General features: G+C 38.9%; 2 protein-coding genes across 2 annotated transcripts in view; one reads left to right on the plus strand and one right to left on the minus strand.

Annotated features, from left to right (window-relative positions):
- anxa11b (annexin A11b) overlaps nucleotides 1-20,724 on the minus strand; it is a 43,067-nt gene extending 22,343 nt beyond the window's left edge. The window contains exons 1-8 of the mRNA XM_020936914.2: nucleotides 20,568-20,724; nucleotides 17,971-18,368; nucleotides 17,069-17,118; nucleotides 15,637-15,768; nucleotides 14,323-14,410; nucleotides 10,116-10,210; nucleotides 9,633-9,746; nucleotides 1,440-1,530 (exon numbers count right to left, since the gene is read on the minus strand). Coding sequence (XP_020792573.2) covers nucleotides 1,440-1,530; nucleotides 9,633-9,746; nucleotides 10,116-10,210; nucleotides 14,323-14,410; nucleotides 15,637-15,768; nucleotides 17,069-17,118; nucleotides 17,971-18,361 — 961 coding nt within the window. The 5' untranslated portion in view covers nucleotides 18,362-18,368; nucleotides 20,568-20,724. The remainder of the gene's footprint in view (nucleotides 1-1,439; nucleotides 1,531-9,632; nucleotides 9,747-10,115; nucleotides 10,211-14,322; nucleotides 14,411-15,636; nucleotides 15,769-17,068; nucleotides 17,119-17,970; nucleotides 18,369-20,567) is intronic.
- Nucleotides 20,725-26,153: 5,429 nt separating this feature from the next.
- Nucleotides 26,154-27,522, plus strand: part of LOC110171222 (zinc finger CCHC domain-containing protein 24-like) — a 40,681-nt gene continuing 39,312 nt past the window's right edge. The window contains exon 1 of the mRNA XM_020936917.2: nucleotides 26,154-26,478. Coding sequence (XP_020792576.1) covers nucleotides 26,278-26,478 — 201 coding nt within the window. The 5' untranslated portion in view covers nucleotides 26,154-26,277. The remainder of the gene's footprint in view (nucleotides 26,479-27,522) is intronic.

Here is a 27,522-nt window from a genome sequence, read left to right on the forward strand (position 1 = left end):
TAACCAGATTATAGCTACGGGTAAATGTCTAGTTTCCATCTGCAGTCCCTGATTTAGATTTCGTTTTAGAAGTTTAAAATGCCAAGGTTCCCACACATTTCTTGAACAAATTTTCCAGGACTTTTCCAAAATATTTTAACTACGTAATCAGGAGATCTACACTACACGACCAACAATTTCTAATAAAATGTCGTCCCACAATGATTCGCAAATGAATTAAATACAATTCCATTCACAAATTTACCGTAAATTCCGGACTATAAGACGGTACTTTTTTCTCACACTTTGAACCCTGCGGCGAATAAAACGATGCGGCGAATATATGGACGGATTCTTTGTTTGGCACATTGTTCGTTCATATATACGGTCTATGGTTTGGTAACACAGCAGATACAAGGAGCCTGAGTGCAGAAAACGCCGCTGTGTGTGCGATTTACACATGGATCTAGGGTTCACGTGAAGTTGCTACACTAATTCGCGATATTATCAGCACTAAAAGAGTTTATCGGCGTGTGATAAAATAAGTTCTGATGCTAAATGAACCTTAGTGAGGGGGATACGTCGTACTCGTGTGCGTAAATGACGAGAAGAAACGTCTTAAACTTCAGTACATGCCGAACATCCACTCATACCTGATTGATAAAACTATCCCCGCCCCCGCGAGAGTCTGAAATCTGCTGAAATCCTCTAAAACACTGACATGATACAGACAGAACAGAGGCTCTTTCTGCAGGAGACATGCGCAGTAGAGAGACGGCGTGATGCGCAGAGGAAGATTCTCGTTTGATTGTGTTTTGAACAGTTATTTTGCGCTTCATGCACACACCCTCCTCATGGAAAACACACAAAGAAATACAGGTGATGCAGCTTTTAAGTTAAAGGCGACTGATGTGGCTGCGGAAGAAGGAAACAGAGCTGCTGCACGTGAACTCGGCGTCGATGAGTCGATGGTGAGACTTCGGCGACGGCAGCGTGACGAAACTGACTCAACGCAAAAAGACGAGAAAAGCTTTCAGAGGCGATAAAAGCAGACAGCCCGAACTTGAAAACGTTCTTGAAGACGTGGACACCAGCGACTTATATTCAGGTGTGGCCTATATACGTACAATTATAACATTTTGTTAAAATTCAGCTGATGCGGCTTATATTCAGGTGCGCTCAATAGTCCGGATTTTACGGTAACCCAAAAAATGTCTGTTAAAACTCAACTTAAACAATGTGAAATTTTGTGCAAAAGATGTGTAATTTCCTACATTTTAGTAAGTTTTAGAGGTTCTTCAAAATCCCAAGTGCTCTTTTTTACTGTGATGGCAATAAAATAAAATAAAAGGGGAGACTAAATGTGTATTCTCCAGGACATTTGACCCTTTTTCTAATTTTCCATGGTTCCAGGATTTCCAGGATTTGTGCGAGAAACCTAAACGTGCTGTTGAACTGACCTGATTTGTAGATCTTGCTGATTTCCCGAATTTCAGCGTTGGAGCGAGAAGACAGGATTTCAATGAGACAGGCCTCGTCAGTCCCAGCCCCCTAAAACATAAAGGAGTGTAACAAAAACGTAAATATTCTGATCTAGAATCGTCAAAAGTCTCCCAAGAATATCGTAGACCATCACAATAAATCATAAATATTAAGTTTATTTGCTTAAATTTATTGTTATAGTGCAGTGTGAGCTAAAAAGAACACAGGGAACTACATAAACCATGATGCTTTGCTCTGTTTTATGTTATTTAGCACTTTGAAATCTCAATTAGTTGGATTGTTTGAACTTGATAAGACTTTAATTCTGTCATAATCCAACTAATTAAGATTTCAAAGCACCAAATAGCAGTTATTTTTCATGTAATCTGCGCTGAAATGGAGCAAAGGATCATGGTCTATGTAGTTCCCTGTGTTTTTTTAGCTTATGCTGCACTATAACAATAAATTCAAGCAAAGAAGACAGAATCAAAGGCATTTTACGAGGAAAAAGCAGCATATTCACAGCTCCGTTATTCTCCAATTCAACTAAAACAATGGTTGCATAACATTTACGCTCACTACAGGCCTGAACTTGTTTTCTCCATGTTGTGATTGTGACATCGATGTTTTTTTTCCCTCTCTGCTGTTATGATTCAAACTGAGGAATAAACTGACCACAAAACCCCAAACTAGAATTACTGCCATGTGACCGTGTTCCACAGGAAGATCTGAAATATATCTAATTTAATGCATTAAAGGGAGTTTTCTAAATTTTAAAATGTATAAGCGTCACACATCGGATACAGCACTGCTAGCTTGTATCAAGTTGTTTAAAGTAATTTGTTAGGTGAAAGATTTCAAAAAAAACTGGGCGCTGGTGAGTAAGACATGGAGTAGGACGCATATCTCAGAGCTCCTGCAAAATCCGTAATATTATTTCATAAAACAGCCACTTTTGAACTGAAACGTGTGCAACAGACTGGAGTGACATCAGACGAAGTAGGAGAACGGATGGTGTTTGTGAGTTGATGGCGGAAAAGCTTCAGAAATACAAATTCTGCGCAAGCACTAGCAACCAAGCTAATCTAGCGAGGCCGGGGCCTGTAACGAGGACAACCACGAGGTTAGCTGTGCAGGGCGACGCACGCACGGATACGGACCAACCCTCACCCACCCCGAGTGAAAGTCCAGGTATGACGGCTGAGGACTTAAAAGTGGAGATTTTGGCGTCCCTGAGAGCTGACATTAAAGGAGTAATAAGAGAGGAGCTCAAATCAGCGTTAGCAGAAGAGCTAAATGTACTCAAGAACGATTTGCAAGGACTTAAAACAGCAGTGGCTAAAGATACAAAAGCTATCCGTGATGACTTGGAGCTCATAAAGACAGACGTGCAAGATGTGAAAGGGGGGTTATCAACATGGTCCGATGAAGTATCATCACTGCAAGATACAGTGACCAACCTCAAGAAGGAGTTGAAGTTTATTCGGGATAAATGCGATGACATGGAGGGCAGAATGAGGCGATGCAATATACGCATAGCAGGAATTGCGGAGGCTAACCCCAGCTCTCCAAAAGCTGTTGCTAGCGCACTGAGAGAGATGTTACAACTCGATCGGGACATGAAAGTGGACCGTTCACATCGTGTGTTTGGGAGTTCAAAAGATCGGGAGAGACCACGGGTGATAATTGCAAAAATGCATGCATTATGATGAGGACGCTGCGGAGATCCTACGGAAAGCCCGCGACAGAGCCCCGCTGTTTTACAATGGTCAGCGCGTGTCGATATTTCCAGACTACACCGCTAGTGTCGCAAAGGCCAGAGCTGCTTTTTCAGAGGTGCGAGGAGCACTACGAGGACGGAGGGACGTACGCTACGGTCTGCTTTTTCCTGCCCGTCTCCGAATTACGTACAAGGATGAGAGTAAGGACTTTTTGGACCATCGGAAGGCCATGGACTATGTCAAGCGCATTCTCCCAGAGGAGCGGCCGGAGCCAGATGACTGAATTCATCCAAGAGCGTATGTAACAACAAAAGCTATGACATTATTGTCAGAAGGCCATAAGGACTGATACGGGTTATTATCAGTATTATATTATTATTACTATATCCTACTTTATCTACAATTTACATTACGTTATTATGCAGGTTATACTTTTGCCAATATTTATCACATGAATATGTGGAAGTAAAGAGCTGTGGTATTTATTTCACTGCAGGAGCCTGGGATATTGCTCTTTTTCTTTTTGTTTCAAATTTGGTCTACTTTTATCTTTTGTTATTGTCTTGGCTAACCTTTAGGCACAGTCAACTTAAATCTAGACTGCGCACTTCTACTGCTTGTTGAGCAGCCAGGGACGAGTTTCCCCACGTATATTTTGTTATGTCTACTTTAAGTGTTTGTGATCAGTTTAGGTTCAGTGTTTTGGTTTTGATCCCCTTGTTCCCCAGGGATCCTGAGTTTAACGATCAAGCAACTGGGTTATCCTCTTTGGTTCAATTACATCGTTTAATTAACATTATTATCTGTGTTTGCTTTGTCCACTCAGAATGGTTACAATATTTCATCTCAATCTTAATATGGTTTATAAAAGACCAAGCCATTATCAACATCTCCGCTTCCTGTCCTCTCCCCCAATTAGTTGATTCAAATTTAGAATCTAGAGTGTGATGGGCGATTTAAGAATTGTAAGTTATAATGTGAAAGGACTTCATAATCCAATTAAGAAAAAGAAAATATTATGCCAGCTTAAACAACTTAATTGCCATATAGCATTTCTACAAGAAACACATTTATCTGATGCAGAACACGAAAAATTAAAGTCCTGGGCAGATAAGATATATTACTCCTCCCACAGATCTGGACGAAAGAAAGGGGTTTCCATACTTATCCACAGGCAGATCAACTTTACAAAAACCTCAATCCATAAGGACACTGAGGGGAGGTTTCTCCTAGTTAATGGTGTGATAGACGGTGTAGATGTGTCCCTTTTTAATGTTTATGCACCCAATGAAGATGAGCCGGGTTTTATTAGGACTTTGTTCAATACAATTCTACTGCATAGTACAGGGCTATTGCTGATGGGTGGGGATTTTAATTGTGTAATGTCTCAGCTTGCTGATAGACAACCACCCTCCAAGACATCAATGTCTAGAATGAGTAAAGCAGTCAAACATCATGCTGCAGAAGCAGGCCTAGTAGATGTATGGAGAAGCAAGTATCCGAGAAGTAGAGATTTCACTTTTTATTCAAACAGACATTTGTCTTATTCAAGAATAGATTATTTTTTTACCCCCAAAATAGATCTGCACAGAATTAAGCATATTGAGATTATGCCGATAACCATTTCTGACCATGCACCCATTTTATTACAATGGGATGTAGGGCACAGGTCAACAATTAAACAGTGGAGGTTAAATACTTCCCTCCTGAATGATACAGATTTTTTGTCCTTTATAACAGCCGAGTTTAAGGAATATCTCAATAACAACTCCACATCAGAAACTAACCCCTTAATCTTATGGGACTGTGCTAAAGCATATATCAGAGGCCGCATTATTTCATTTTCCTCTGCAAGAAAGAAAGAGAAGAAAGCCAAACAGCAGGAATTGGAAGATAAAATTAAAACTCTGGAATATAAACATAAACGCTTTACAACAACCATGATTACAAAAGAGTTAAATGCGGCTCGCAGAGAACTTAATAGTCTATTGTCTGATAAAATTGAAGGAAACCTAAGATTTACAAACCAAAGGTACTATGAGCATGGAAATAGAGCTAGCAAGTTATTAGCATTCAGACTTAGGAAGCAACAATCCTCAAACATAGTCCAGAAAATCAAATCCCAATCAGGTTTTGTCACAAAACCAAATGATATTTCAAAATCATTTGCAGAGTTTTATGAATCACTTTATAAAAATACAGGTACATGCTCAAACGAGACAGACCTTACAAGATACTTGGAGAACATTAATGTAACAGAATTGACAAACTTATCAGCAGAGGGTTTGGATAAACCAATTGAAGAGAATGAAATTAAGCAGGTTATTTCCTCTCTTAAAAATAATAAAAGTCCGGGCCCAGATGGCTATGTCAATGAGTTCTATAAGGTTTTTAAGGATTTGCTGACACCCTTGTTGCTGAACGCATATAGGTATGCACTGGATAAACACATTATGGCACCATCATGGACTGAGGCAACTATAATTGTAATTCATAAAGAGGGTAAAGACCCGACGGATTGTCAGTCCTATAGACCTGTATCTTTGCTGAATGGTGACCTGCGTATACTAACAGCTGTACTGGCCAGACGTGTTAACAAGATAATATCTCAAATTATACACCCTGACCAGACCGGTTTTATTACAGGACGATATTATGGAGATAATGTTCGGCGCCTATTAAATATAATTTCCCATCTGAAGGATAAAAAACTGGAATCGGTGATCATAACTTTAGACGCCCAAAAAGCATTTGATAGAGTATCATGGCAATATTTATTACAAGTACTAAAACGATTTAAACTTGGTCCAAATTTTATTAAATGGGTGCAGACTCTCTATACATCCCCACAAGCAGCAGTTAGGGTTAATGGGTGTAGATCAGAAAGATTCACATTAGAACGTGGTTGTCGGCAGGGCTGCTCTCTCTCTCCCCTATTGTTTGCCATCAGTATTGAACCACTTGCCCAGCTTATTAGAGATGACCAGAATATGAAAGGAATTATAATAAATGGAGAAAAGCATAAAATATCATTGTATGCTGATGATGTTCTGCTGTATCTCACTGAACCTACTTCAACAATTCCATATTTAAAACAGCTCATTAATCAGTATGGATATTATTCTGGATATAAGGTGAACATGGATAAAACAGAAAGCATTGATGTAAATAATGTTGTCCCTGACAATGTTAAACTTCAAAGTGGATTTAGATGGCCCAAGGATGGTATCAAATATCTTGGTATTAATATCCCGCCTTCTTTAAGTGATTTATATAAAGTAAATTACAGTAAAATTATAAGGAATATTAGCAATGATTTAGAGCGATGGACCTCTCTCCCGCTCTCTTTATTGGGTAGAGTTGAAAGTGATACGTATGAATGTTCTGCCACGACTTCTTTATTTATTCCAGATGATACCTGTGGAGATCCCTAAACAAACATTCAATCACCTTAACAAATTAATATCAGCATTTATATGGCAAAAGAAGCGTCCTAGAATTAGACTTAAAACCTTACAGCTGGCCAAAGCCGATGGTGGTCTTAAGCTTCCCAACTTTAAATTGTATTACTGGGCAGCCCAGATGAAGCCATTGATGGTGTGGATCAAAAATGATGCAGTAACTCGCTGGCTTAACATAGAAGACAGTATGTGTACAGATTCTTTGCGAAATCTGCCCTTTCTAGATACCCCTATAAAGGAAATGTCTGTTTGGACAAAAAATACTCTAAATGTTTGGAATAAAATACGATCCATGTTTAGGCTGTCTAAGATGCTTTCACCATTAACTAATATTGGGTCTATTAAAACATTTGTACCCAACAGATTAGATGTAGGATTTAGAAAATGGTCAGATTATAATTTAACACACCTATACCAGTTGATTAAGGACAATAAGATTAAAACATTTCAACAGTTGAAGTCAGAATTTGGCATTCCCAACACTGATTTCTTTAGGTATTTACAATTAAGATCATTTTTGACATCTCATAAAGATTGGGAAAAACTATTGTGCCCTGCTCCTATAGAGCAGTTCCTTGTAAAACAATTAAATAATGAAGATAAGAAAATTATCAGTAATCTATATCATATTTTATTGAATATGTGTAATAATAATACTCAATATATACGAGAGAGATGGGAAGCGGAGATGATAATAGATATATCGGTAGATTACCTGGGAACAGATATGTACAGAATCACATCTTGTTACAAATTCAGCCATCTGGCGAGAATTCAAGTGGAAAGTTGTTACCAGATTTTTCAGAACTCCAGAAATAACTGCTAAAATGGGTCCAATACATTCCGGCTCATGCTGGAGAAACTGTGGTGTGGTCAGTGCTAACCACACACATATATTTTGGCATTGTCCTAAACTGGATTTGTTTTGGAGGGAAGTTTTTGATGCCCTTAAAGTCATTTTTAATCGATGTGTCCCATCTACCCCAGTAGTAGCATTATTAGGAGCATTACCTGCAAGTATTGGCACACGAGATGAAAAATACCTTTTAAACATTTTACTTACTGCAGCCTTAAAATGTATAACCATTAGATGGCTCAAACCAGATCCTCCCTCTTATAACATATGGATTCAGAAAGTATGGGATATATACCAAATGGAGCAGATAACATATTCTTTAAGGATTCAAAAAAACATTTTTATTAAGCGCTGGAAACCTGTTTTACCTTTGCTAATACAGTAGAAACGACATGGGGCTTTTTTTTTTTTTTTTTTCTTTTTATAACTGTCTCTGATACATAAAGAGTGGATGTTTATGTTTAATTATGTCATTATTACCCGGTTGCTTGCTTGTTTCTTGTTTCTTTTTTTGTAACAAACCTATATTGTTTTAAAAAAAAAAAAATTGAAATGTTTTCATTGATTTTAAATAATTGTATTATTGCTGAAAAAGAAAATAAAAATTTTAAGTTCAAAAAAAAATAAAAAAGTCACTCTGTTTGGGGTAATTAAGTACAGGTAATTGTTTGCTCACTATGAGTCAGCATAATCAAATCTCTTTTGGCAGGAATCAGTTGGTCTAGGGACTTGGATATAAAAGAATGAGAACTTCGCACATCAATTACTTCAGACGGGCGCGTTGGGGAGAGGGAGCAAACCCAAGAACATAGAAAAAAATCCTGCACACCGTCTTGCAAATTGTGAGATTTATTCAAGGCCTAGTGCCGAAACGTTGCACGGTTTGTCCTAATAAATCTCACAATTTGCAAGTAAGACGGCGTGCAGGATTTTTCTTTTTGTATAAAACACAGAGACAAATCAGCGGTTTTGGATAAATCCACTGGGACAGGGGACACAGAGCTCAAAACTGGGTAAATAGGAACATCTGGTCACCCTGTGCAATATGTAACATTTTGGAGGAGGGTTAGTTTGTCTGAAATGGTCTGTCTCCGTGAAGACAAGTTGATAACGTCAGTAAAAACACATGTATTGAATTCATGCAAGAAACAAAGATACAAACCACCCACCGAAAAATATACATATGGGCCCGGTCAAGCAGAAGTAAACAGCAAGGCCAAAAATTCAAGTTAATGAATCTGATATAAAAATGTATTCAACAGATACATATGTACTCTAGTTTATGAAACTGTTTACCTTTTTTCTGTACCATTTTTGGTTCTAAAGTTCCATACGTTTTAAACAGACCATGTATGAAACATGGAACAAAAATTATTTCCCAAATTTCAAAGACCTGCAAATCATGTAAATAAATGGATGTATTTCATCATATCTTGTGTTATTCCATCTTTGAACTGTTGATGAAGGTACATGATTTTTCAAAAAAAATCTATTTAAAATGATAAAAATTTGCTTGGAAGGACTGACATATTTTATAGAAATAGTTTCCTTTCATTTTGAAGTAATATTAAAGTATTCGGTAGAAAAAAGTGACAAATTATGTAAAATCCTGCACCTTCTACTTGTTTGCACAATTTTCCCTCCGTTACTTTTCCCTCCGTTACCATGACCTTTCTTAATAAAAAATCTCATGACTCAAAAAGTAAGAGGTTTTTCAACCTAATCTTGTACCATATGGTAGAAAACTATATGAAGCAAATATTCAAACCAGTTTGTTAAGGATATGTAAGTGAGAACCAAGAGTTATCACTGTTTGGATTTATTGCCCAAAAAGTGCTGCATATTTCATTCCCTCTGTTACCGACATGAGTTTTTAAAATTTTTTGTCAACAACTTGAAAGAATATCACAGGTTTAACTTGACCCTGTTGGAGTGTTAACTCTTTCCTACATTCTGATACTTTACTTATTTCAATAGTCCCTCTAGTTTCTGAATAAGAGACATTTGAATGTAAAAAATCTGCCCCGTCTCCCTCCGTTACCAGACCCATAGTGCACATTTAAATGGGAAACATATGATATGCTAAACAATGCATCCATTATAAAGTTAGAATTTTGGTATTTTTGCACTCACCTTGATGGCTTCTCGGAGTTCAGCTGCGTCAAACTGAGCTGGAGTCATGAGCATGGCCAGCACCAGGTTTTCAAAGTTACCGGTCAGTTCAGATTTCAAGTCACGAAGTAAATCCTAAAAACACGAAAAAAAAAAAAAGATAAATCTCATTCAAACCCCTTTAAATAGAGGAATTATTATGTGGACTTTTATTTATGTAGTCAAAATACTAAACCAAAAATGTTTTTAAGTCAGAAGCCCCAAACAAATTCAATAATTGTCACTATAATTGTTACAGTTAAATCATAGCAAACTCCAATGAGACAAATTAGGGCAGAAACAGAAGTCTTAAATTCTACTTTCAAGACCAAACTGTGAATGATTCTGTGACTGTACATCTTCTGTTTATTGTTAATGTCATTGTTTTTCATGTATATAAAAAGATAATTATTGGAAAACAAAAAACAAAAACAAAACAATACTATATAACAACACACAAATTACCTTCCCATAAGTGGTTTTATAAGCTGCCACAAGAGGAACTCGCTGTTTGATGGTGCGGTTTCCAAGAAGTTCGATAATGGCGTTTTCATCAGTGCCTACGAGACGCACGAGAAACATTATCAGTATCATTTTACACTGGATGGACAGAAGTGCACATTAGTAAGATCTGTTAATCGTGTGCATGAGTAGAGCTGGAAGATTTATCTAAACTGAATCAAAATGGGAAACTGGCATCTTATACTAAAGGCCTCGACACAGACTACAGGCTTTTTCAGACTTAAAACGATTTTCAAAGTTCCCACTCTTTTTCCACTGAGAAACTTTCAAAACTTTTCCATGATGTTTTCATGACCTAAAGTGAATTTTCCATAACTTTACGGAACCTACATGTGAAGAATTGAGCAAACTTTTAGGGCTAAGGCTGTGTTTATATGATGACGGTCTGAACTAGGGATGGGTATTCGATTAAATTTTCTTAATCGATCGTCGGGAGAATTAACGATCGATTATCGATTAATCATTAACGTTTTTATATTAAAATTATCATCATTATTATTACTATCTGCACTACTGATCTGAATAAATAAATTCAACTTTACGACATATAAACCGTAACGACTCTAGAGCCACATCAGCCCGTTTGACATTATAATGTGTTTAATTCAGTTTGTGCAACTCTCACAGAAACGAAACTTAAAACCACATCGCTAATTTGCATAAAAAATTTGCGAAGATAAAACTACAGCTCTTGTGTCGCTGATGCGGTTCAACTTCTGTCAGATTAAAAGACATGACTCAGTGGAATACAGGTTAGTGTGACCATATTTGCGTTTGTCAAAACCAGGACACCGTACGGGGGGAGGGAGGTGGGGACTCGTCATCGACATTGCTCGACTCTCACCTGGCAAAGCTTTTTCCCACTGGACACAGAAACATATGTTCCTGCTTTGTATACACTGTGCACATGGACTCACACTTGTCCCGAACGCAACGGAAAGCGTTGAATTTCTTGTACAAATCATCGTTAAATACGCATTTGCACTTCGGTACGTTGCAGACTGACCAACTGTTTGTGTCTCGCTCCTTCTGAGTGCAGAGAGACACATGTAAGGACCCCTGTTCGGTCACGCTACGCACAGCAACCTGCATTCGTTTTTTTCGATGAAAATGAACGTAATCGATGAAATTCTTAATGATCAATTATCGATTAATTCGACTAATCATGCCCATCCCTAGTCTGAACAGAAGATGCAAAAGTGGCGTCGCGTCTTCACTTTTTATTCAACGTTTAGACAAGCGTTTTCAAGAGGAAATCTGTGAGCATACGGTGACGCAAAAGTGTATGGAAATCAACTGGGTATGCACGCCGTCTGACTCGCCTGCGACGAACTGGTGCATCCAGAATTTGACAGAGGTGATTTCACATCCTACTCTGTTCACTAATAGTATCTTTGCAGATTCTGTACATTTGTTGGGAGCCTCCTGTAAGTTTAGAGCTTTACACATTGAAATGATCCGACATGTTTGTTTCTGTGTCCTGTATGAATGTGACGTAAACGTGTACGTGACGTGAGCAGATTTGACCAGAGTTTTGCGTCTTGGGCAGTGTAGACAGAAACACTACAGCGGAGCGTATTTAACTTTCCCACTCTGGAGGTGGTTTCAGATTTTTGCATTTCTAAAGGCACTTTCAATAAAATATTTTGTCGTTTTTATTGCTTTATTGTTGTTTGTAATACTTGTACAAAAAAACTGCAGTTACATCCCTATTATGGCTGCATGATTTGGGAAATAAATGAAACGATATGGTATCTATTTCAATATTTTGTGGAGGCAAAATTGTGAATATGCTACTTTTTCCTCTTAAAATGCCTTGACAAGACTTAAATCAAAGAACTAAGATTTAAAAGTCCTCAGAACTGTTATTTCTTCTTGTAGTTTGCACTAAAATGGAGCAAAGGATCATGGTCGATGTAGTTCCTTCTGATTTTTTAGCTATTGCTGCACCATTACAATGAATTTAAGTAAAGAAACTTGTGATTCGATATATTGTGATGCACCATGATATTATTGGGAGACTTTTGACGATACGATATCATGATATTTTGGTTGTTGTTGCACCCCTAAGCCATTATATTTCCAATAAAACATAACCATAAGTTGTCCATGTCAGCACAGATTTTCCATTAGAGCCTTGAATGCTTCTGTTGTCCGTTCAGTCATCTGGTTCTACGCTGGTCTAATGATGAGGCCCAGTTTTACCCCCAAACTATTATGAACCGGATTTCACAACATCCAAACATTCTCAAATCCCTGTGCAGCTCGTGTCACCCACATTCCCGGGAGTTGTGAAGCTAACTGAAAGCACTACTCTGCCTGAAGCTCTGTTACTTACGTTAGACTTTAATCAGAGCTTTGTTTTTGAACATAGTCTGACCAGAAAGAGCTTGGTTTGAACTAAAACAGGTGAGATAATTTGTGCGCTTTAACAAATCTCAATAACAATTTTTTTTTTAGTCACTCACAGTTTTGTTAAAAATCTAACTCCTAACAGGACAATGAAAGATCGTATTGACATTTTTGTACTTTTTCTTGAGTTGTCAGACCGTTTTAAAACTTTTGACAGAGTTTACTAATGTGTGCACTGAGTCACCATGGAAACAGCGGATCATTCCGCCATAGACAGACAAGTAGAACACCCCCAGTTTAAACTGACAGCTCAGAATTCTAGGGTCCTGTCCACACTAGTACGTATTTGAGTCGTTTTCGTTGTGGGTACAGTGTTCGTTCACACTAATCCGATGGAAAACGGCTCCAGAGACGGAACTATCTAGTGCCGCCAGCTCAAACGAATTCATCGGAGTACAGATCTGATCCGGCACTGTGTGGACACCTGAAAACGCTGATATGCTGATGTAGTTCTATGCACTGTGAAGTACCATATTTTTCGGGCTATTAGTCGCTCTGGATTATAAGACGCACTGTCATTAAATGGTTTATTTTCAAACTTTTTTCATAAATAAACCGCACTGGACTTTAAAGGAAACACAACAGTGTGATGGGTGAGTGTTTTTGTTTGTTTGTGGCGTTCACGGTGACTCTGGGCTTTGTTCAGTTGTGGCGTGTAGGGAGGTGCTGTCTGGGATCGCTGGATTGTCGGCGTGTTCGCAGTGACTCAGTTATTCAGTCGTGTCTAGAAGTGGCACACTAGACTCGCTTTTTCAGTTGGTTCCTCTGTTCTGTTCCTCGTCGGCGTGGAGTGATGAGTGTGTCTGTGAGTGTTTTTCGCCGTGCGGTCGCTGTCTGCTCCTTGTGTGTTTGCGTGTTCTGCGGGCGGTGCGGCTTTATAGTTTACTGAAGTTGTGCTGGGACACCCGAGTGGATTCGTGTATAGGGCGCTCTGTCGTTTTTTGATGCGGTTAGAGGCTTAAGATCGCGTCTACTGGCCCGGAAAATACAGTAAATCACCGCCAAAACACTAAGAGGCTAGAATATATGTCCATTCATATATACGGTCTGTGTGTACGACCTACAGACGTATAATCTCTGAAAAGTTTAATATGAACCATCTCCAACATGATAGAAGCACAGAACAGGCTCACCATCATCAGCACATCCTCTGTCACAGAAAGAACACTCATATTCCACTGAGTCGAGTCCTTTAGTCCGACAGAAGCTGAACCGCATCAGCGCACAAGAAGCGAGCTGTTTTTTGAGTGCTTCGTTTATGCAAATTAGCCATGTGGTTTAAAGTTAAATTTCTGTAAAACGTAAACAAATATGCTCAAAGCTGTGTGGATAGGGAAGGTTTGCGGACACAGAAACGACGTGTTTGGACGCAGATCGTTTCCGATACGGTAATTCGGTGATTAGCTTCAGTGTAAACATCCTCTAGGTCAGATTGCAGATTTGTTGACCAAACAAACACTGACAAAAACTGGCACAAAGTTCAACGTCTTCTCTGTCAGAATTAAAAAAACAAAAGTGAAGTAATCTTTTCACAATAGTGTCAGAAAGTGGCTATTATTCAACCCCAAAAAGGTGATTGTTGTCAGCTGAAAGGACATAAGATTAATATGACAAGTTTGTGGAGCCAATCCCACATAAATAAAGAGTTAAATAGAGTTAGAGTTAAATAGGTTCCTGCCCTCAATCGGGAATCATGACATCAAACTCTAGAAAGTTAGTACAAAATAAAATAACTTACCAAAGCCCTTCATAGCTTTCCGGAGCACCTCAACATCTTTCAGTGGATCTGCTCCAGGGAAATCTTTCATTGAACCTCTGTATCCTTTCTGAAAGTATAAAATATGAAAATATATTGTTAAACTCTTGACATTTTAGATACATTTTTTTGAATTATATTAAGACAAATGTATTTATTAACAGATGTGGACAGTAACAAATTAGGAACAGTCACGTTACTCTAAATGAATGACTTATTTTGGTGATAACTGTACTTTTTGAGACATTTTTAAACATTTTCTTGTACTTGTAATTCATAATCTAACCATGTAATTGTGGTTAATTACATTTTAAATCAGAAGTCCCCCAACCTGTAACTCGGAAGCCACCAGTAGCTCACCAAACAATTTCTGAATTATAGGTTTTGAGCTGAATAATAAAAATTTGATGAAAAGAATGACTAATAAAATTGTAAATGTATAATTTTCATGCCTAACTTTCCTTTCTGCAGTAATAAATGGATGATGGTGTATGTTTTATAAACCTCTAACTGTTCCCATCTAAGGCTGTGGTTCTTATATTTACTCAATTTGTTGCGACCGCTAAAATGAGCAGCTCTCTGGCATTTTCGTTTTGTAAAGGAGCTCACTAGAGGAAAAAGGTTGGAGACCCCTCGTTCAAGTTATAAAAGCGATTGAATACCGAGTTATGACTAAATTCACTTTTTGACTGAGCAGGTTTTGTATAAAAATGTGATCTATAATGCTTTTTAAGTTGTGTTAAATGCAACTAGACTTTTAATTTTAAATCTAATAAGTAGTAATTAGTTTTCACGCTTCCTTTTTACTTTTATTTAGGTCAAATTTTAGGAGCGGTACTTGTATTTTTAATGAAGTACATTATTATGGTTATATAAGTAACTGGTAGGGGTGGGATGCAACATGAGACACAAGATTGGATCTATGAGAACGAGAAAAGACGAGATTTTGACATTCTTTATAATAAATAAATTGCGCACTTCTTTTCCCAATTTTGGCCTCACCTTTTTTGATTTACTTATCACGTATTCAATATTTTTGCTGTCATTGTAGCTCTGCTTTTTGGGATTACTGCTTCTTAAAAAATGCAACTCACCAAACTCAATTTTTTTAATCAAATCCAAACGTAAAAACATTGGGAAAATATTTCATGAGATCATTTTCAGCAGGTGTGGACGTTTGTCTCGTGAGATCTTGTCCCATCCCTAGTAACTGGTCTTTTGCTTTTACTTGAACACATATTTTCTACTCTCTTTCCACCACTGTTAATGAATCTGTGGTAAGTTGAATTGTCTCACAGGGATAGCAGGAACATGTGGTTGTTGTCCTCCTCCGTAGCCCGGGTTGGAGGGACCAGGGCCTGCTGGGTAATTCGGCATCGGCTGTCCAGGAGCAGGGCCGGTGGGGTAACCCTGAGGAGCGCCACCTGGCTGTAAACATAAGGTAATCATTTAGTTTAAAGACTATATTAAGGCTTACCGTATTTTTCGGACTATAAGGCGCACTTAATATCCTTAAATTTTCTCAAAAATTGAAGGTGCGCTTTATGTATTAATTCTGGTTGTGCTTACTGACCTCGAACAGATTTTATGTGGTACACGCTGCTCAAAAATCCGTCAAAATGTTTTCGTATAACTTTGGTAAGATACAAAGCTGCACCACTTGATGGATTGTTGGAGCATTACAGCCACAGTAGTTAAGGGCCTCGCAAAGTAAAGGGCGAAGTATAGTTCTGCGTCGAGTCAATGCACAGTGCCGCCGTCGTCTTTTCGCAGAGAGAACACTCATATTCTACTCAGTCGTGTCCTTTAGTCCGACAGAAGTTGAATCGCATCAGTGCAGAAGGAGGAAGCTGTTTTTTTTTCAGTGCTTTTAGTTTATGCAAATTAGCCATGTGGTTTTAAGCTTTGTTTCTGTAAAACGTAAACAAATGTGCACAAAGCTGCATTAAACACATTATTAGTCAATGTATATTTGAGTCAGCTTGGTAGGAAATACAAAAAACAAACTTAACATTCACATTCATAATCCACATTCACCAAGACAGGGAGGCAACGCCGGGCGAATTACACCACAATCTGCCGATGGATCGTGGACGCCTGGACTAAGGGATCAGTCTCAAGTGTCATCTGTTTTTTTCGATTAATGCGCCTTATAATCCGGTGCGATTTATGTATGAAAATAGACGAGAAAATTCAACATTACTGATATTGCGCCTTATAATCCAATGCGCCTTATAGTCCGCAAAAGACGGTAATTAGTACTAACAGGCATAATAAGTGCTTAATTATGTTTGTGTTAGTATTTATAAAGTACTTAATAAAAACATAGAAATAGACATAATTATGATTTAACATTTTTCTTCCAATTAAAAGTCCTACATTACAAAAAAATGTATTCTTGTGAGCTTTAAGCCATGTTATAATGCTGTTACCTCCTCAAATACAGACCTGGAGTTGTGTTTTGTTTCATTCACATGTTTGAGTAACTCTTTATTATTACTCTCTCAACATCTCCAAAGCTCAAAATGCACTATTCCACGTTGTGATGTCATGTAATGGTAGTTTTCAGGTTAATAGCTGCCTTTTACTTTAAGTTCAGTAGAGATTTGAAGTTTCAGGGCTGAAATTGTCCAAATAATTCTGTATGTATAGTGTAAAAACTTGAGTAAAGTCCATGTATACATTAGCACTTGGCTCTGGCCGCATGGTGTGATTAGACTGGACTTACCGGCCCATAACCACCTGGAGCAGATCCCCAGCCTCCTCCTCCTCCTCCACCTGGAACAACAATATTTACACAACTTTGTTAAAATGTCAAACCAGTGATGCCCCTTTACATTTAGTGAGTACGCTTTTAATAACGTCTTTAATAACTCAAACTCAGGATCCAATTATAAAGGAAGTTGTTGGAGCAAATCAGACTGTATACCACTACTAATACTACTCAGAAGATATTTGTTCATTATAGAAAAATACCTCAAAGTGACATAACGGCTCAAGTTACGATTCATTTCCCTTTAATACAGGAGACTATGGTGGCCCCCCCATAATTAAAATTCTTCCCACCAGTTTAAAAACAACCTGGACTATAGTGGATTAACAAAATTAGACTTTGTTGCTCATTGTATTTTTATAACTTATGACCTATTGTAGCTTTGTGGTTTAACAGAGTTTAAATTGCAATAACTTCTCAAAATGGTTCCAGAGTTCTATTTATAAAAACTACTGAATAAACAGTTTGTATGGGACAGATTACAGCTCTGTGGGAGTTTGTCACAGGCTAAAGTTCAGCCTCACGCTCACATGAGGATGACTCAGTCCGGTCCGACTCTGGTCCGGTTCATGTGTTTGCATTTTCCACATGTCATAATGTTTCCATGACAACAGGCCGAAAAGACAAACAGAGGGAAGGGAATCCCGAAGGAGCAGAGCCAAGACTATTTTAACACAAACCAGAGGACTGATGTAAAAGAAGTTTATGAGTTTTAAACTTGACATTAATGAGTCAGATGATTCAAGAATCTAAACACTACACACTGTATCTCACATATTTTACATCAGTCTACAACAGACACATGCATGAAAATGATCACATTAAAGCCTCATGGTGGCAGTGCTCCTCAGACTCACCTGCAGGGGGCATGGCGGGGAACCCTCCTGCTCCAGGCTGCTGTGGGTAACCTCCTGCTCCAGGCTGCTGTGGGTAACCTCCTGCTCCAGGCTGCTGTGGGTAACCTCCTGCTCCAGGCTGCTGTGGGTAACCTCCTGCTCCAGGCTGCTGTGGGTAGCCTCCTGCTCCAGGCTGCTGTGGGTAGCCTCCTGCGGGGTAACCTCCGCCGGCCTGAGGGGGGTATCCTCCCCCTGGAGCGGGGTATCCACCGGTCTGTGGAGGGAAGGCTCCAGGGGCAGGGGGGTAACCCCCGGGGCCAGGGGGGTATCCTGCCTGGGGAGGGTAGGCTCCTCCTGGGTAGCCGCCCTGAGGGGGGTATCCACCTGCCGGAGGGTATCCGGGGTAACTCATCTCAAACCTGCGGGACGCAAAAGGGGATTTTGTAAATTTCACAATGACAAAAGAAGAACAAAGTGTGTGAAACTTTGTACAAGTTCCTGAAATAAATGACATAAAATACAGTTCTTCTTACACATGACACAATATCACACAGAACTAGGCTCTGATCTTTACTCACTTTCTTTTGTCTTGAGTGACCGATTTAATACGATTTTATTTCCAATGTTTACACACAACTCGAGAAGGAGAAACACCCGTCTGTGTGAAACAGGTTAAACTATCAACAGAATGTAGAAGCAGAGAACCAATCAGACTAAACTATGACGTGAACAGGGAACATTTCTATGAAGCAGACAATACAACAGATAAAGTCCTCGAAACACAGTTGAGCAACGTTTCCTTGAATGACTTAGAGACACGCCCACTGAGCATGTGCAGTCATTATAACCCACTGCGGCCTTTGGGTGTCACTGGAAAACATGGAGTTCCACTGCACTGACAGTTTCCAAAGGGAGTCCCCCTTCTGGAACCGAACACTCCCGGTATTCATGCCAAGTTACTTATTAAAACATTTACAACCACTTCAGTACAAGATAAGAAATCCACTAACCTACAGCCTAAAAGCACGAGCAAAATTACAGCTTTTCACAGCAGCCTGGGTGAAACTAAAGACCAAATTAAAGGTGTATTATGTAACTTTTCTGGTGGAGGATTTGCAACTTGCTGGTCTCCTGCTGCTTCCCCAGGTTTTTCAGAGTAAAGCAGTAATTATTCTTATCTATGGAAACGAGCAGGCGAGACAAGTGAGCCAACTTACAGATCAGATCTATGTAGAGTTCATAGCGAGAACGCATAAACACTAGTTAGTTTAATGCCATACTGTGGAACATTGCTGGCACAACATATAGATTTCTCCATGAGTCAACCAGATGCCTGACTCTCCGCCATAAATATTACGTAATGCACCTTTAAAGAGCTTATAGATAAAACATAAAGTAGATCACCTTTGAATTCTCTTTATTACAAATACCAAGAGTTAGTCGATTTGTAATTTTCAACTAAAACAACCGATGTGGCATGTTTAAATTGACTCTTGTGCACTTTAAGCTGTAACATACCTGGACTTGAGTTTGTTTCATTGACACATGCTTGAGTAATGCTGGTTTATGACTCTGCCCACACTTTTACAACTCAAAAATTTAAATTCTCTCCAGCGATAAGGTCAGGAATCGGAATACACTAGACGGTTCGCAAGAATTTTGGAAGTTGTAGACCGTCCAACTCAAGCGGTTAGCAGCAGCAATTGGTTAAATAAAAAAGCACCCGAATACTGTCAAGCGAACGAATCCTAATGATGTGCGGTCAGACGGTTTCCACGAAGTGAAACCGTCTACCTTGTGATGTCCTGAAGCCGTAGTTTTCAAGTTAACAGCTACATTTTTTACTTTAATTCAGCTGCGATTAGGAATTCAAGCTCTAAAAATGCTCCAAATGATTCAAGTGAAGGTGTGTGGAGTTAAAAACACAGTGCAGCACTTCCTGTATCACCGCATGACATCACAAGGTGGAATAGATGGAGTGTTTTTTTCAGTTTGAGAGAATAACAAGCCTAATTACGCATGGTTTTTAGTGTGAAACATGTGTAAACGAGCAAAACACAACTCTGGGTATGTAAAACATTAAAAAAGATCAGAAAATAGTGAAACATGGGCCCTTTAAAACCACCTCGTTGACAGCATCCCATTCCCGGGCCTGTAACATGCGCATCCACTGATTTTCTTTTATTTAATCTTGCATATTCGCTTTAACTTTTTTGCATAGACTTGAACAAAAGCCAATTTATAAGTTTAATCTTGATTTCACGGCCTTTCTCGCGCTGCAAAACCCCATAGTAGCAGCTTATTCACCTCAGCTTTACCGTTAAGCTAGCATCAATTACGTTAGCGACAAAACTCTTCCAAAACTCGCATTTAATCGCGAATAAACTTGTAAAATCACGCTTTGTGGCGTGGAATAAACATCAGCAACGCGTTTGCAACCTCTGGCTAATTATTTAAGCGGAAATACAAGTTTTATGAGGTCAAAACAACCAGCATTTTAGTCGAAGCAAAGTAAGCACGCGATGTCCAAAACGTGTGCGTGATCGCTGTGCGTAAAAGAGGAAATTCGTCAAAACTGCAAGATGTAAAGTGTAAAAACGTGAAATTATGTGACTTACTTGGTAGAAAAGGGCGTCGGGATAAGGAAGAGACGAGCAGGGAGTAGCAGAGGCGAGCAGCAGCGTAGTTAAAAGGGGCTGGGCTTGTTCGTATCTGGCCGGGTTTGGCTCAGAATGGCCCGGAGAGAGAAATGTGGGCGGGTCTCGTCTCTCCCGGAGCATTGTTTCCGCTCTCCCCGCTGCAGCAGTAACCTTTGGTCGGTCACTGGAGCTCAGAGTGCGGCCTGATGTGGAGGAGACACCGCATTCTCGCCTCCAGGTGGTAGTAAAGTAAAAACAACCACTGGGGAAGACCTTTATCTCTCCAAACGACAGGTTAATAACAAGCAGTGTTGGGAAGATTACTTTTATAGATTACAGATTACATATCCCAAAATGTAGTTTGTAACGGAATCCATTAAATTACTTAAAGTGAGTAATGTAATCTGAATACTTTGGATTACTTGATTTGCTGTAGAGAAGCAAAGACGAGGAAATCGTAACATAAGATGTAGTTTTGTCTGCTAAAAGAAAATAAAAAGCCCAGACTTTACTTAACTGTATTAAAAATATTATTGATAGAAGAAGAGGAGACATGGTCTATGCGGCATTGTTTAGGTCTGTTAAATCCTGTTTTAGACCTGGTTTAGACCTGGTTTAGATCTAGTTTAGACCTGGTTTAGATCTAGTTTAGACCTGGTTTAGATCTAGTTTAGACTTGGTTTAGATCTAGTTTAGACTTGGTTTAGATCTAGTTTAGATCTAGTTTAGAACTGGTTTAGATCTAGTTTAGTCCTGGTTTAGACCTGGTTTAGATCTACTTTAGACCTGGTTTAGATCTAGTTTAGATCTAGTTTAGTCCTGGTTTAGACCTGGTTTAGATCTAGTTTAGATCTAGTTTAGAACTGGTTTAGATCTAGTTTAGACCTGGTTTAGTCCTGGTTTAGACCTGGTTTAGATCTAGTTTAGACTTGGTTTAGATCTAGTTTAGATCTAGTTTAGACCTGGTTTAGATCTAGTTTAGACCTTGGTTTAGATCTAGTTTAGACCTGGTTTAGATCTAGTTTAGACATGGTTAATCCTGGTTTAGATCTAGTTTAGAACTGGTTTAGATCTAGTTTAGACCTGGTTTAGTTCTGGTTTAGACCTAGAACAGATTGGACTCATATAAACCCTGAGAAAATGTTAAAATATAAATTCCATGAGAGTATTTGTACAATCAAACTATGAGCTGATTTAATGCATATTTGTGAATTCATAGAACTTGTGATGTACAAACATGGACAAAATTGTTGGTGCCCGTCTGGTAAGGAAAGAAAAATCAACAATGGTCAATGGTCAATGTTTATTTTTAAATAATTACTTATTGTGATATATATCCTGGATGATTATGAAAATGTCATAATTTGTTTGAAAAAAATCTGATATACATCACAAGTTAAATGACTGTCTTGTCTCTGTATCTAATATCCAATATCAAACCAAGTCAACTGCAGTTATATTTATTAGGGTGACCAGACGTCTCTATTTGCCCGGTGTCCCCTGTACCAGCAGATTTATCCAAAACCACTGATTTGTCCCAGTTTTATACAAGAAATGTCCCATGTGTCCCTATTTTTAACCAATTTTATACCTGCCAACAACAAACAGAGGCATAAATTGTCATTTGTTTAGGTAAAATATAGAAAAGCTGCGTAAAAATGACCAAAACACAAAGAAAATGTGACTATAGTGACTCACATTAGTGCAGTATTCATAACAACTTTCCTTAATTACGCTTTCGTTTCACAATTTTATGATTACCAACCACCACAACCAGGGATGTCCCAGTTTTTTATTTTGAAAATCAAGTCACCCTACTATTTATACTAGTTTTCATAATTTTAATTCACGGTTTTCAGTCAGTTTATGTGTTTTCTTTCAATCAACAAACCAATCAGTCTTTATTATTTATTAACCCTTTACAACAGCAATAACTGAACCAACGTGCTTTAAATGTGCAATAAAATATGTAAACATAAGTCAAAGTCTTAAACAAAACTAAAAATAGAATATACAATGTTTGCCCCATAATATAAAACAACCAATAAATCAATAAACTTGGATTAAAAATATACAGGCTACTTTTTCTGTTATACTTGATGTAACTTTAATCTAAATCAGTCCATTTTAGGTTTATTAGTAGACGGGGGCCAATATGTGACAGGTATAGAGCTACCAAAAATAGAATACAAATCAAATAAACTTTTTAGGCTTAGACAAACTTTATTGAGCCACAAATGAAATTATTTGGACACAGTAGCTCACACATCCCAACATATAATATAATAACAAAGTAAAAAAATATAAATGGTAATAATAAATAAATACATACATAAATTCTACATAAGTTCTAAATAAAAAAGAAAAAAAATAGTAAGAAACAGGTGTCAGATAAGTCATAATTATATAAATGTATATGAAATAGTCAAAATAAAATAGAAAAATAGGTAATAAAATATAAAATCTCAGGTATATACAAAGTCATAGGAAGAAATTATGCAAATTATTTAAATAAGAATAAATTAAATTACTTAAAATAAGATCATATATCAGCTACAACTGTTTTACTTCGTTTCAGGTTTATAATAATGCTTAAAATCAAATATAATTGCATACTCCTAAGCTTGGTTGAAGACGTTTCGCAGTTCATCCAAGCTGCTTCTTCAGTTCTGGTCAGACGCTGGTGACACTTCTTTATATCTGCAGGGAGGAGCTAACTACACTGAAACTACACTGAAACTAACACATCTACTTGTTTACAGTTTCTGTTTGTTAGTTCGGCCTATTGACCTGTACAGGGTGTGGGGTCTAATTAACAGAACAATTCATGGCCATAATGGAGCTTCCACACCTCTGGACCTGACCTGGATACACCTGTTGTTCTCTTGTTTGTTTTGATTTAGGTTTGAGGATGGAGTTGTAAATAGGAGATAGATGGCGTCTGAGTCCATTTCTGTTTAGAGAAGGATTCTCTTTCTTTACAAAAATAGCTTCTTTCACTCCCCTCCCAAACCAATTCTTTTCTCTGGCTAAAATCTGTACCTCGCTGTCCTCAAATGAGTGACCCGTGGCTTTTAAGTGGAGATGTACAGCAGACTGAGGTCCACTGCTGCTCTCTCGTCCGTGTTGGTTCATCCTCTTGTGAAGTGGCTGTTTAGTTTCTCCAGTGTAGCGCTCACTGCAGTTTTCACTACACTGAATGGAGTAGACCACATTGCTTTGTTTGTGGCTCGGTGTTTTGTCCTTTGGGTGGATCAGGGTGAAAAAATGCATAGCACACTCGGTTGGCCGATGTCCAAATACTATTTTATTAACAAAATAAACGTTTCGGCAAAAAAAGCCTTCATCAGATATTTTTCTTGTCTTGGACCACAGCACACAAAATGGTTGCCAGCCCAGGTGCCCATATACCCACTCAATGAATGGGAGGTCCCAAAGTGAGGTCACCCAGTGAGTTCAGCCCATTCTACTACAAGAGTAATCTAGAGATGCTCCTGTCAAAAAGAGAGCACTTCTGGATTCACCATCTTAAAACTCTTACTCCTCATGGACTCAATGTGGAGTTTGATTTAAGATAGACAAACTATTTCTGTATTTTATAAAATGTTTTTTAATGTAAACTGTTGTTTCTTGTAGTAGAATGGGCTGAACTCACTGGGTGACCTCACTTTGGGACCTCCCATTCATTGAGTGGGTATATGGGCACCTGGGCTGGCAACCATTTTGTGTGCTGTGGTCCAAGACAAGAAAAATATCTGATGAAGGCTTTTTTTGCCGAAACGTTATTTTGTTAATAAAATAGTATTTGGACATCGGCCAACCGAGTGTGCTATGCATTTTTTCACCCTGATCTGGCTACTCCTTGCATTTGCACCTCTGCAGGAATCTTGGTGTGCGTTTTCTGTTTCTTTTTTCTTTTTTTTGTCCTTTGGGTGGACCAGTCTCTGTCTTAAAGTGTTCGTAGGTACAAGAGAACAACAGGTGTATCCAGGTCAGGTCCAGAGGTGTGGGAGCTCCATTATGGCCATGAATAGTTATACTAATTAGACCCCCACACCCTGCACAGGTCAATAGGCCGAACTAACAAACAGAAACTGTAGACAAGTGTGTGTGTTAGTTTCAGTTATTTAGCTCCTCCCTGCAGATATAAGGAAGTGTCCACCAGCGTCTGACCAGAACTGAAGAAGCAGCTTGGATGAAACTAACTTTTGTCCAATCGACAAACTGAATTTTCTCTTCGCCATGGATCCTACCTGGACAACTGAGGGATTCTTCACACTAGTCCTAAGTCTTACACTATCCCAAATGAGACACTAGATGGCGGCATTGAGTCACATCCAAGTGTATTTCACTTTCTTTCTTAAAAAATCATGGCTAAAATTGAGTACTTTTCACAGTTTGGGGACTATACAGGCTACAGAAATATGCAAATGCAAGTGAAATGATCTATGCACACTAACTGGCACAATGCGTAAATATCGGACGATTATAAAAGGTTTAGTCCTAGTTTAGTCCTGGTTTAGTCCTAGTTTAGACCTGGTTTAGTTCTGGTTTTAGTCCTGCTTTTAGTCCTGGTTTAAACCTGGTTTAGTCCTGGTTCAGACCTGCTTTTAGTCCTGGTTTAGTCCTGGTTTAGTCCTAGTTTAGACCTGCTTTTAGTCCTAGTTTAGTCCTAGTTTAGACCTGGTTTAGTCCTGGTTTAGACCTGCTTTTAGTCCTAGTTTATTCCTGGTTTTAGTCCTATTTTAGTTCTGGTTTAGTTGTAGTTGAGACCTGGTTTAGTCCAGGTTTAGACCTGGTTTAGTCCTGGTTTTAGTCCTAGTTTAGTTCTGGTTTAGACCTGGTTTAGTCCTGGTTTAGACCTGGTTTAGTCCTGGTTTAGTCCCAGTTTAGTCCTAGTTTAGTTCTGGTTTAGACCTGGTTTTAGTCCTGGTTTAGTCCCAGTTTAGTCTTAGTTTAGTTCTGGTTTAGTCCTGGTTTAGTCCTAGTTTAGACCTGGTTTTAGTCCCAGTTTAGTCCTAGTTTAGTTCTGGTTTAGACCTGGTTTTAGTCCTGGTTTAGTCCCAGTTTAGTCTTAGTTTAGTTCTGGTTTAGTCCTGGTTTAGTCCTAGTTTAGACCTGGTTTTAGTCCTGGTTTAGTCCCAGTTTAGTCCCAGTTTAGTCCTAGTTTAGTCCCAGTTTAGTCCCAGTTTAGTCCTAGTTTAGACCTGGTTTAGTCCTAGTTTAGACCTGGTTTTAGTCCTGGTTTAGTCCTAGTTTAGTCCTAGTTTAGTCCTAGTTTAGTCCCAGTTTAGTCCCAGTTTAGTCCTAGTTTAGTCCTGGTTTAGTCCTGGTTTAGACCTAGTTTAGTCCTAGTTTAGTCCTGGTTTAGACCTGGTTTAGTCCTAGTTTAGTCCTGGTTTTAGTCCTTCTTTTATACCTAAAAGTCATTAAGAAGTGGTAAAGTTGTAAAGTAAAGTCCGGATCGTGCTGCTGCTGCTGCTGCTGCTTCTGTCCCTCCTCCCTCCGTGACGCACAGATCTGCCCCGAGTTATGCCTCTGCAGCCGGGATAGAGTCTCGGCTCGGTCCCCTTATCTCCCCACCGCCATCTGCACGTGTGGAGACGTGTGCGCCAAGTTAAGGAGGGCGATGAGAGGCGCAAACTCGGACGCAAACTTCCCTCGCACGTCTTCGCACCACGACTAAACCATGATGTCCGCTGTAGACGCCGGTGCGCCCCCGTATCACCAGCCCGCCCATCAGCTCCTCAACTGGGTGTACATGTCGCTGCAGGACGCGCCGAGCCCCAGCAGCGAGTTTGGAGCCGACTCTTCCTCCGATGAGTCCAAACAAAGTGCGGGGGACACGAGCTCCAGCTACATCGGCGACTTTTTCCAACTGAGAAACCAGGTCAGTGAGGCAAATAATGGGCATTTAAGTGTTTTGTTTAAAGGTGCACTGCGTAACTTTTCTGATGGAGTTTTGGGTCAGTTTGTTTGATTTACAAGAATAAATTCTAGTCAAGTTCAAATGACTTGAATTAAGAAAGTTTTATCATGTTTTGAGTAAATTTCACTTGACAAACAGTGTTGGGGAGTAACAGATTACATGTACCGGAGTTACGTAATCAGAGTACAATTTATGAGTAACTGTATTCGGTTACAGTTACTGTTTCAGTGAGTGGTAATTGGATTACAGTTACTTTGTTGAAATAAATGGATTACATGGCAATATTGTAATGTTTTTACATTTTGGGCTATATCCCCCCTTTTTTTTCTGTAAGTTCATTCATTGCCGGACAATAAACCAGGACTAAACCAGGACTAAACCAGGTCTAAACCAGGACTAAACCAGGTCTAAAACCAGGTCTAAAACCAGGTCTAATCTAGGTCTAAACCAGGACTAAACCAGGTCTAAACAGGACTAAAACCAGGTCTAAACCAGGACTAAACCAGGTCTAAACTAGATCTAAACCAGGTCTAAACTAGGTCTAAACCAGGACTAAACCAGGTCTAAACCAGGACTAAATCAGGTCTAAACCAGGTCTAAACCAGGTCTAAACTAGGTCTAAACCAGGACTAAACCAGGTCTAAACTAGATCTAAACCAGGTCTAAACTAGGTCTAAACCAGGACTAAACCAGGTCTAAACCAGGACTAAATCAGGTCTAAACCAGGTCTAAACTAGGTCTAAACCAGGACTAAACCAGGACTAAACCAGGTCTAAACCAGGACTAAACCAGGTCTAAACTAGATCTAAACCAGGTCTAAACTAGGTCTAAACCAGGTCTAAACCAGGATTAAACCAGGTCTAAACCAGGTCTAAACCAGGACTAAACCAGGATTAAACCAGGTCTAAACTAGGTCTAAACCAGGACTAAACCAGGATTAAACCAGGTCTAAACTAGGTCTAAACCAGGACTAAACCAGGTCTAAACTAGGTCTAAACCAGGTCT

Source organism: Boleophthalmus pectinirostris, unplaced genomic scaffold (genome assembly GCF_026225935.1).
Source record: "Boleophthalmus pectinirostris isolate CB_2022bp ecotype Guang Dong unplaced genomic scaffold, ASM2622593v1 HiC_scaffold_14, whole genome shotgun sequence".
NCBI classification, from domain to species: domain Eukaryota; kingdom Metazoa; phylum Chordata; class Actinopteri; order Gobiiformes; family Gobiidae; genus Boleophthalmus; species Boleophthalmus pectinirostris.